Source organism: Branchiostoma lanceolatum, chromosome 3 (assembly GCF_035083965.1).
Source record: "Branchiostoma lanceolatum isolate klBraLanc5 chromosome 3, klBraLanc5.hap2, whole genome shotgun sequence".
Classification (NCBI taxonomy): domain Eukaryota; kingdom Metazoa; phylum Chordata; class Leptocardii; order Amphioxiformes; family Branchiostomatidae; genus Branchiostoma; species Branchiostoma lanceolatum.
Genome location: NC_089724.1, coordinates 3,745,386 through 3,757,209, shown reverse-complemented (window position 1 = coordinate 3,757,209; position 11,824 = coordinate 3,745,386). Strand labels below are relative to the sequence as shown.

Sequence of the window (11,824 nt, the reverse complement as noted above, 5' to 3'; positions counted from 1 at the left end):
TTCTTTGCTCGGTTGTCCAGAAACGAAGTGTTTACCACACACACGTTCATTTTGTAGCTTTTCCTCCGTTAGGTCTGCTCTACTAATGGCAGAAAGCCATTCTCTTCGCCTAGCCGATGTTAACTCCTCGGCATCCCTCCCCTGGTGTGTTATGACACGAGGAACGCGAAAAAACCCCACCTTTTCCCGATGTTTGTGCGCTGCACCCGTCCTGTTTCCACATCCAACAACGATGCACAGCACCATGATGGCAAGGCAGACAGTTTTGAATGGGAATTGTGGATCGCTCAGCCTCGGCTCAGGGAATGTTGCTCATTTTTCTGCGGAATGTAACATACAGCGTGCAATAGAATACTGTGCCTGGACTCCAACATGGCCGCCAGAACGCGTTGCTATGGCCCGCGATTGGTTGCTGGGGACAGGGGTCACGTGACTGAATACGCCCTATACACTCTTGAGATTGAGTGTAGTCACAAGTAGATACATGCAGTCTTCGTTGATTAGTTCGGAAAACTTAATATGATGCATACTATTAAGATAGTTGGTTGTTTATTTGCATATATGAAGCCATCAAATCGAATGATAACAGTAGTAAATAAAGCATACAGGGGACGCAAAAAACCTGTATGGATTGATAATGAAGTGCAATTGAATTCTACAGTAAAATGTCTCACTTGTTTTGGGCAACATAGATTAACTGGTGAAGAAACGACAATATAATTAATTTTCACATAAACTTTACATGATACCAGGATTCTATTTCTACGTTATTCCACTAATAGGCCACAAGATCCCTTCATTCAGCCAACTGAATAAAGTGAATGGTAAAACACACCATTTCATTACCAAGTTTCATTTATACCTACCAATCTATTAACGGAATATCCCTCGCTGTTCATACCATGTGATATTTAACCTTTATCGAAAATCTCATAAATGTATAGAATCTAGATACATGTACTAGTAATCATTTACATCATGTACCATACATAAGCAAGCAAGCACCATACATTGATTGCAGCATAAGTCTGCATTGAAAGTTCGCACCACCCAGGCACGCAGCTATTTTCAATGGTAACATTTTAGATTATAGCCTGGTTTCCAGTCTATTCTAGTTCCAGTTCACTCCTTTTATTGCTTCTCCGCAGAATATTTGACACTGAGGGGAGCATCGGAGGAGCTAACCGTAGCTAGGGTATAGTGGATACCAGGTAAAGTCAATCAAGGCACGCTGAATAACATATGCCGATGTAGTTCGATTGTCGCTGAAGGATGTTTTTGGAGTGCTTCAGTCCCCGCCATTGCCCCTCGGCTCCACCGTGATGCGGATGCCGTGCTCAGGCTTGACGAAGGCCGAGTACTTACTCAGCTGCACCGGCACCTGGACAGGAGGCAACGGAAGGAATAGATTAGGGATGTATGAGTAAGGAAAGTTCAGTCCTTGTTTATGATGTCATTTCGCAACACAGATGAACTTTCATACAAAGATTAGCGATATATTTTGCTACCAAGTCAATGTGTGTCCATTCTTGCATCGCTAATGTTTTCTAGATTCGTAAAGTAAAGGAGTAAGTACTGACATTGGATGATAAAGGACAATGGCGTGACTGCAAAATTGTTTACTCTATCAGGCGAACGTTTCTGATGAGTTTCCTTCGACAATTATGGTCAATCTGTACTTTTCTTTGTCTTCAATATATCTTTTTGTAAAAATAACATTCACTATAATCAACTTTGGCATGGTTTTCAAATTACGTAAGATACACCAAGACATGACAAATATGTGAGAACCTCATTACGGACGTTCGTACATGTTGTAGTTCTATAATCCTCTTTTACAGCCAGGATGGCGATGGTTAGCCTTAGTTAATCACAAAACTGTGAATGGTACATAGGAAACATCAATTTGATATATGGGAATCTCTTAATTCTTCCCATTGTGAAATTCTATGAAATGGCTTAGTATTTTATTGTTGTATTTCGTGTAAATGTAATGTTGAGTTGTCCGCAACATCAGCTTGTCTGCCTGGCGTTCCACTGTGTATTGACTTGTTGCAATTTTTGATAAAGAATACAAGAATCATCATCATCTTCACCGCTTTTCAGTTTCACTGAGGCGGGCCGTCATTGCTTTCCACGACTCCCTGTTTGAAGAAGAGCTTCACAAACCTCCATGTCCGGTGCCAGCGCGATCCGGTAGCTCCTCAGGATCTTGGCCAGCGCGATCTTAGCCTCCATCATGGCGAGCCTCATGCCGATACAGTTCCTCGGGCCCGCCCCGAACGGCAGCCAGTCGCACGGGTCCCTCTTCTGCCTCTCCTCTTTACTGAACCTGGCAGCAGTACAAACATCAGATTAGTGTTGATACAATGTAGTACACGTACTAAGTAGCCTCTATTATAGCGAGTCTCATGCTGATACAGTTTCTGGGCCCCGCACGTCCCACGGGTCCAGCGTTCGTGGTCGTGGTGGATCGACAGGGTGTGAGTTAGGTTAGGTTAGGTTAGGTTAGGTTAGGTTAGGTTAGGTTAGGTTAGGTTAGGTTAGGTTAGGTTAGGTTAGGTTAGGTTAGGTTAGGTTTAGTCTGTATAACGCAAACTCCAGCTGTCCGGGGGTTTCTCTCCCCTCCCCGCGGAGTTTGTGCTCTGGTTGCTCTAAGCCTGGAGAGCTGTTATCAAAAATGGTAACACCAATCAGAGGGCAGGATTTCAGCTAGGCTCCCATTGCCATAGAAACAAACCTAGTTAGCATGTCTGTTAGCTGTCACACAGGCAGACGGGAGAAAGGGATGGGAAATGAGATCCAGATGTTGGGAGGGTGAGAAATGAGATGTATCCAAGCCTGTTAAAAGGGATTTTACACCTACTTAGTTTATCTGTTCCTTTAGAGGCAGACAATGTCAGTTTCTCCCACATCAAAAACCAAGTTTGAAAATCCAACAAGAAAAGACTTGACTGCCGAAAAAGTGCCGAGAAACGGCCTGTGAAACTCTCTTCCTACCACCTGCAGATCAGACATCTGCAGCTGTCAATCACTGGATAGCAACAGCAATAGATCCTTAGCAACTAGAGTCTGGCCTGTGCCGGCAGCTCTGTGGGCTGATGACGGCTGCATAGATTATCCATATTTAGAAGGAGGATTCCCTTGAGTTAGCGGCCATAGCCATCAAGCTCTTGGGTTGCGAGGTGGTTACAGGGCCGCGAGCGGTCACAAGAGGCTTGATTGAATTCAGGCTAGGTTAGGTTAGGTTAGGTTAGGTTAGGGTTGGGGTTAAGGTTAGGGATAGGGCTGTGGTTAATTACATCTGTACCTTTCAGGAATAAACTTCTCTGGCTCCGGGTAGCGCTCGGGGTCGTAGTGGATGGGTAGGACCGGGATGTCCATCAGCATGCCTTTGGGGACAGTCAGCCACTGGATCTTCGTGTCAGATGTGGCCACGCGGGCAAGTCTGGTACAAAAACAGCACACAGTCACATGGACTTATAGAGGGTTAAAGTAAAGTAGTCGTCCTTGATTGAGATGAAGCATTATATCTTTACGGTTGGCGTATAGAGCAATGCGTCTGCGTTTCCAACCAAGCACAGGCTGGTGGCTTAATGTAGCGTGACCAACTGATTGCCTTTAGTTAGCTTTTGAACGTTGAAAAAGGTCGCTGTAAGAAAAAGTATTGGTGTTGGCTCTGGTTTAAGAAAGTGACAAATACATATTTTCCATATAACTCCTCCTCTTAGTACAGTGTTGAAGCTCACCTATTTGCGGCTGGATAGATCCTCAGGTTCTCCATGATACACATCTCCGTGTACTCCAGGTGCTTACACGCCTCGTAGTCAACAGTGTCCTGCGGAGGAGGAAACACAGGATGGTCACTAGCCTTGTCGCTGAAACTCCCAAACATTTTACTCCCCTTTTGAGGATACCTAAATAAATCGTTTGCACAAAGCTTTGTCTGTCCATGTATTTTGGCTATCGTGTCCACTTGTTGCATATTCAGCCCTTTTAGGACTGGATATCGGATTACTAATGTTACATACATGCACTAATGACGCTTTTGATGAAGTAACAACAGCAGAGATTATGATAATTTTGTCTACGGCGCATTTCAAACTGCCTAAACCTCTATTTATGTCAACAATGCAATCAGAAATGGCAGACCTCGCCTCCTTGCACATACTACTTTGCGACATCCTTACAGCTCCACAGGCAATAATAGCAGCATTGAAAATGTATGTCAATAAAGAAGACGTTTGAGGTTTGCCTTGTGATAAAGTAATGAAAAATAGAATCAGTGTATACCCTGTCCTTCATGACGTCATCCACCTCGCGGATGACCTTGTCCTGTACATCCGGGTGCGTGGCCAGCTGGTACATTGTGAACGAGAGCGTGGAGGCGGTAGTCTCGTACCCAGCCAGGATGAACTGGAACCCGTTCGCCAGGACGTCATCCCTACTCAGGGCTGGAAAAGGGGGGGGGGGGGGATAATGACGTGTATTTATTTCTAGTCCGTAGAAAATGTGTGGGGGAAGATAAGGGGTGTCCACTAACAAATCTCCACGAAGAAGAGTTGGAGAAAATTCATCTCTAAAGGCTTTGAAAAACAGTGCCTAAACAAAAACAAACAGTTTATAAACAAGCTTCAAAGCTTCAAAATGTTGATGTGAATTGGATGAGAAAAGGCAAGATACCCTCCATCCCCACATTGGTAGAACATACAATGCACTATTGTACCGTAAACAAAATGCCGAATAGTTCTGCCTGAGAATTCATGCATCAGCCTACAAGACTGTTATGATAGGTGTCATCCCACCCCCCCCCCCCCCCCCCCCAGCCAACCCCGCCCCGACACCAGAGAATGGCATGTCCCAGAACTCAGGGAGTATAGAGCCTTGAGCTGGGGGAGATCGGGTATCAGTTACAGAGGAAGTTGACCAGAGATGGGCCCGAGAAGGGTGTTTGTGCTATGAGTTGAATAAATGTAGTCTACAGAGATCCTTGCATATCTCCTGATGTTTGAATGAACCTTCGATTCGTTAGAATCTTCACAGAGACCACTGCGATATAGGCATATTACCCTGTTTCTTCCCTCGGGTTCTGCTGCCTGCCGCCTCAGCCTCTCCCTCATCATCATCATCCTTCATGGTGTGAGCGTCCATCATGAGCTGCATCATGTCTACCCGGCCCTGGAACAGTAAGGACATCGGAGTTACATAAACATCATCAGCTGCGTCATGTCTACCCGGCCCTGGAACAGCAAGGACATCGGAGTTACATAAACATAATTGTCATCAATCATCATACCCTGTTCACACGGCCTGGGACAAAAGGAATATTGCAGATAGGCGGCAGAGTTACATACACATCATCAGCTGCGTAATGCCCGCCCGACCCTGGAACAGTAAGGACATCAGAGTTACACAAACATCGTTGTCATCAATTATTGTCTCCTATTCACCCGGTTCTGGGACAGATAGAATAGTGCAGACGGAGCACAGAAATTGCAAACGTCAAAATGGTCATCATCTGAGTACCATACAACGGGCAATGTGAGCGGTAGTCAGCAGCAAGGACAGCATGGTTAGTGTGAAGAGTATTCAGCACCAAGGACAGGGCAGTGCCAATTGTATTCCGCCCTGTGGACAAAGAAGAGGACAGCGCCGTGAAGATTGTATTCTGCACTAGGAATGAGCATGTTCATGTTCATCAGTACCGTGGACGGGAATGTCATCAGCACCAAGGACATGCATGAGACGTGTGAATAACAGCAAATAACATTAGGTGCTGTCTATATCTGTATAGTCGGTATTACTACCCTTTGGCGTAACACACTTGCTTCTCAGGCACACAGCGTGGAGCAGCTGGTCATATGACACAGTACAACCTGTCACACGTAACCTTTACACATCTAGCTGTACATGATGTTTAAAGCTATCTGATGAGGATGTAGCCTCCTTCGCAGGCTTCCTAGAACGATCGTCCCTCGGCGACATAACTTCCTCGGCAGCGAAACTCCCTTGGCGGCATTAGAGAACCTTGGCCCGTGTAAGAACTTGTGTCACCCCCTCCCCCAAATATATACGCCGCCGTTCTAGGAAGCCTGTGAAGGAGGCTAATGAGGATGACTTTGCTGTACTTGGTAGCAACAAGTTCCGCCCTACGATAGCTCTTGGGGGAAAACGGGTCATACCTCCCCGCCTGCCTGTCGCTGCTGCATGAGCTGTGTGAAGACTCCGCTGAAGAAGATTACACAATCCAGCAATCTGTTAAACACCATTGCGAGTAGCTGTTTCAATCTTACTCACCTCCCCGCCCGTCTGCCGCTGCTCCATGAGCTGTGTGAAGACGCCGCTGAAGAAGTTGACGCAGTCCCGCGGGAACAGGCTCACCTGCAGACTCTCCATGATCGGCTTCACGATCTTCGGGAAGATAACTGGGAAGTGCAGAAGTACATGTATGCATGTATACATGAAGCAGTGATTACAACACTTACGAAGATAAAGAAAGGTTGAAAATGTCCAATGACAAACTGTTTGCACTTTTTTCTGACGTGTTACACGGTGTCAAACAGTCAATAATAAAGACTTAAGAATTGACAAGTACTGATTCCAGATTTTGACGTGGAGATATTTCGTCGTATTTCATATGAACATGTTTGTAATCTGTACATTCTGAAATACATGCTATGGGTGGAAAGCAGACTCTTAATAGATAGCTATATATGGCATAAACAAGTTATAAAAAGCGATGTGTTTGACCGATACTGTTTGTATTGAGAAGAATACTTAAAGTGCGATGGCAAGAATACATCACATATTAGGAAGTCCTCAGAGGGACCAAGTCCAAGCCATTTGGGAGACATCATAACCAGCAAGAGAATGCGACTGGCAGGTCACATCTTACGTCTACCGAAAGAACGGCACTCGAAGATTGCAATGACCTGGGTGCCACCAGGGGGCAAAAGGAAAAGAGGCAGGCCTAAGAACACCTGGCGCCGGACCTTCCTATGGGACCTAAAAAGAGCAGGAATCCCATGGGAAGGAGCCGAAGAAGCGGCGACCGACTGGTCAAGATGGAAACATGCTGCCCTATGTGCCTGCGGCACAGGAGGACCTACGGTCTAAGGTAAGGAAGGTTTGACCGATGCTGAACTCACGGTAGACCCAGATGAGCGGGTTCTTCAGGTCCGACCCGAAGGCCTTCTTGGCGTTCACCACGAAGGGGTGGTCCGGGGTCTCCTGGGTGTTTATGTCCGTTCCAAAAGCCACGGCTGCTATGGCGTCCATGGTAAAGGCACTGGCTAGCCTGGGGGGAAACACCGTTATGGGAATTGTAGTTTCTTCTTTGGATTTACCATTCCTGTCAACGTAAACGTCAATTGAATGAAAGCTCCACAGCTACAATCTTCTGAAGACATACTAGTTACAGTTCCTGTCGACTCTTTTGACTGTTGAATTTTTATCTGCAATTGTTTGAATCTCTATTGTGTGTGTTGTGGCTAATAAAAGTAGTAAAAAGGAAGACTTAACTGCCAACACATCACGTATATCGACAGTTATTAAAAAAGAAACTGATTTGTCTTTATTCACACTATTCATTTGACCTTTGTGTGAATTGTTTCAACAACATCCGATAGGAATTGACGCCAATAGTCTATTACAATTTGCAATGATAGACAATTGAGTACTATAAGGGATTTTAACTATGAAAATATCAAACGTACTCCTTGATATCACAGGCTGCTCCGCCCCTCGTGGCCTCCCCTATGTTATCCACCAGCTGATCTGCGCACCGGTTCAGGATGCCTGTCATCTAAAGATAATAAGATAGAGATTTATCTAACAATTCAATTCATTTCAAATAACTAACGTAAGGACTGCAGAACGTCAATGCTATACATATTATATAAAGATACTGGCAGAAGAAAAATTGACAATATATAACTTGTACATGTCATTGACTTACTTATTTACTTACATACATTCAAGTAAAGATGTGACACAAATGAAGACGTTTCTTTTTGTGTTTTGAAATTGTCTTAGACATTTTGTTTCCATATTGGGTTTTGTCACATTTCTTATGATAATATCTCGATGTTCTTTTGTGTTTTTCAACTACCTCAGACATTGTATCCTTCGTAATGCAACATGTTATGAAGTCTAATTAATCTTTGATTCACTGGAAAACGCTAGATAAAAACAGTATATGCCAGTTTACACACTGCAGAATGAAACTGAACAGGTTTTGTAAACGGCCAGACGTTTCAGACATTATCCGCTGTCGACTTGTCAGTCAGTTCTAACGTTATCCGAAATGTCTGACCATTTCCTAATTCCCAAAAGTATCGAAATACTTGTTTAACGTTTTTGCGTTGTGTTTCCTTTTACCAGGTTTGTCTACATGAAAGCTCTGTTTACGTTGTACATACCAGTTTGAGTTTGCCCCCTGTGAAGGCGGGACTGAGGGTAGTCCGGACGTTTTTCCAGTCGTCTCCTCTCAGGTCCGTCAGGACTCGGCACATCGGCCGGACGTTCAGCGCCGTGGAGCTCGTCTTTGGGAGACAGGAAGTTTGTTAAATCCTTCCCACACGCACTTTTGTATAAAGCGGTGCCCATGTCCGTTTGTATAGCACTTGGGCCACAGAAGGTGTGCAAGCACTGCGGCAGAGGGCTACATGTTGTAAACTGAACAGAGGCCAGAACCGAAAAGCTCAACATAAACGTGATTTGTGTTTATGTTTGGATGTTTCTTTTTTCAGAAAAAAATCAACCTAGCTGTTATCAAAGAGAATCAGTGTCTATTTCCATTTGTATCCCTTTCCTGCAAAGTATAATTTCTTTCTTCATTTTTGTCTAGTGCAAGACTTGTTCTTACCGATCTGTCCGTGAAGTTGTGGAACTGTTTGATGAAGATTTCCCGCAAAAACTCCCTGTCGGTGACGACATACGCGGGCCGCATTCCTCCGAAAACACTGAGACGGGAAAAAACACACAAGGACTTACCGAGCAATTCGAATTATATTAGATTAAGTGAGCTGTGCTGATGCTGGGATAGTAAAGAAAGCGGTACCACCGAATAATCCTGAGACACTAGATATGAGGATTGCGGATATCTTATGGATTTTAAGTCGAAAGGAGAATCCAATGATCACATGACAAAATATTGATCATGTATAAGTCATGAGATGAGATTTACCCGTAAGCTCCTCCAAACTCCTTCACTCGTGACATCTGCAACTCGATGTCCCATAGGCCCTGCGGAATGGTAGAAAACAGTTGCGATACCTACCTTAGCTTTAACTTAAATGCTATTATGTCTTTAGATATTATATGGCTACTATATAGATAGCTGTTGGGCAGCTCTTCCTTTCTAGCAATGTTCCTCTCACTTGGAACACCTTTTTCCACTTTCCCAGCAATATCATTAAATTGTGTTGATTTTCCATCGACACAAAATAACTTAAACTGCAGCCAATAGGAAACTATATGAGTAAGTAATGGTGATGGGAGGATTTCCACATATGAATATAATTTCTTAAGATATGATATGACGTGATGTCATATTATATCATATCAAATTACATCATATATATCAGATAGATGATCTGAGTTGCCACTTACATTCTTAAACTCCATCATGTTCCCGATGACTGGATAAGGTTTTGGTCCGGCGACTCCCATTCTCTTGAACATCGACAGGGGGCGCACGCAGTAGCTGGGGTGAGGGATCAGTTACGGTGTTAGTTTGTGTCGCAGTACTACTCAGGGTTCTCGCCAGCACAGTCGAGCATAGGGGGCCCCTACGCTGTGATTAGTATTCCCTATGCTGTGATTTTGACCCCTATGCTGTGATTCAACCAGCGTAGGGAGGATTTTCTGTTGTTTTGATGTAAAAGCATAAAACTTTGGCTTTATTTCACAAACTTTAGCCCTCAAAATGTAGGAAATAGTGTCTCTTGAGAGTTTTAAAGTTCAAACTTTCCATGGGGAGCATGCCCCGGACACCCCTACAATAGTCCTGCATGCAGCCCTCATCCTCACACTTGTAGCGCTCGCCATACGGCTTTGCTGCGCAAAGATGCCCCTACGCTGTGAAAAACAATCCTGGTCCTTATTTCGTGTCTCCTATAGTCAATGTTGCAAAATGAGTAATTCAATTTCTATACGTCACCTTGTACAGAGAGGACTCTACGTTCATTGTAAATACCCAAGAAATTTCATATCTTAAAGAACTATGATATATAAATGAGATGATGCAAATTTGAATGTATTTCTAAGTTAAACTTCTGATCGTGTAGTCATTTTGCATTCCTTTATTAGCCCTTAAGAACAGCGGTAACCTCTGCTGGATGTAAGTCCATGTCAGCCAAACCAATGAATAAATCCAACGAAATAAAAAGGTTACTTTTCAATATAATTATGTTTTGTAAAAGGTTTAATATGTATGCATATGTGTGTATGCGGTAACTGAGCTTCAGCCGGCCAATAGAACAACTCTATCAATTTTGTATGTAAAAGAATCCGTCAGCGCTTTTTAAACATATGACAGTGATATCACGTTACAGGGCCGTGAAGTCATGTTTGGGGTCACTTTGCGGTGTGTGACCATATATGGTAATAACCCGTCAGGTAGGTTCAGCCCTCTCTCCTGTACCTGTTGTATCTCCAAATATGGGCATAGCTAATGTCTGCTGACCTTACTACTGTACTCTACCTCACGTCATTGCAGTTATACCTTAGAACAGATCTATTCGTAAATGCATAGAGACATTATGATACCACAACGTTCCGTACTTTCAGCTAATTCGGTTAGAGAAAGGATTTGGTACAGTATTCGTAGCCTGCAATCGTTCGTGTTTATAAACACGTATGGATCATATCACAGAACAATAGTTCAAATTACACGTCGGTGCAGTGTATTGAACTTGTGAATCGTCAAGACTATCATAACATTTGTACATGCGTAAAATGAGGCTTTTATGCATGCTTTTATGCATGCAGATGTCCGTCCTTGTGTTAGTTACGAGATGTAGTTCTGTGTTTACTGCAGTGGAATGTAAGCTGTCGGAAATTGATGTTCACCAGTTGGCATTGACTGGTATAGCGATCCCCGATGTACTTGAGAACAACACGAGGTTTGATACAGCTTTGGTAAAATACATTACTCCTTGCCCGTATACTTGCGCAGGTAGTATGAATACGTTGTGGTTTTACCTACAAAAATCGCGTAAATACATCAGACGATCATATGCACTACGACTCCGGTTGGCGACAGAAAAACGTACTCAACATGCAGTGTTCAAAACAATAACAGACTTACATGTAGAAGAGCACAGGTAGCACGGTCAGCACCACCCATGTCAGCGGGATCGGCAGGAACTCTAGCGCCATTCTGTCTTCACGGTCTGTTCGGCGGTGAGCGGCAGGCTGAAGACTTGTGCTGTTACTTCCGGGTTGTTCCTGACTGTACTGAACGTCCCCGAGTAAAATCAATGCTTTATAAGTGTACTTATGTTTCTGGCGTCACGCCAAACTTCACATCACCTTATAAGGACAAACCTACGACGCCCTGTGGAGACCTGTTGACCGACACGTTCCCTAAACAAATGTCTGCCACAATTTTACCCCGCTGACACCTGCCCAGGGAGGTAGGCTGGTACGTGACCCTTGGCCGATGACGACACGCCCTGAGTCAAGTCAGTGACCTGAGGTTACCTTTTGTGTTTGAGCAGACTCACACTCACACCCCGGTCATGTCATCGACTAAAATGTTGCCGGTGGTATTTAACAGGTTACAGAATATTGCATGTTTTACGTTTTAATCCTGAAAAGA

The 11,824-nt window shown here is 44.0% G+C and overlaps 1 protein-coding gene across 1 annotated transcript; it reads right to left on the bottom strand.

Annotated features, from left to right (window-relative positions):
• Positions 1–532: 532 nt before the first annotated feature.
• On the bottom strand, positions 533–11,595 carry LOC136429195 (cytochrome P450 3A11-like). Its single transcript, XM_066419071.1, has 14 exons — positions 11,312–11,595; positions 9,613–9,706; positions 9,188–9,246; positions 8,867–8,963; positions 8,421–8,543; positions 7,716–7,804; positions 7,149–7,297; positions 6,298–6,425; positions 5,070–5,178; positions 4,294–4,454; positions 3,790–3,838; positions 3,311–3,479; positions 2,170–2,332; positions 533–1,381 (listed from the first exon to the last, which is right to left on the bottom strand). The coding sequence occupies exons 1-14, from the start codon at positions 11,380–11,382 to the stop codon at positions 1,289–1,291; spliced, it is 1,554 nt and encodes a 517-aa protein (XP_066275168.1). The 5' UTR covers positions 11,383–11,595; the 3' UTR covers positions 533–1,288.
• Positions 11,596–11,824: the final 229 nt, after the last annotated feature.

Coding starts and splice junctions, on each gene's coding strand:
- LOC136429195 (XM_066419071.1), bottom strand. CDS start 11,382: ATGGCGCTAGAGTTCCTGCCGATCCCGCTGACATGGGTGGTGCTGACC. Junction 8,544..8,866: donor ACAACTTCACGGACAGATCG/GTAAGAACAAGT, acceptor TGTCTCCCAAAG/ACGAGCTCCACGGCGCTGAA. Junction 1,382..2,169: donor CGCTGGCACCGGACATGGAG/GTTTGTGAAGCT, acceptor CCTCCTGTCCAG/GTGCCGGTGCAGCTGAGTAA.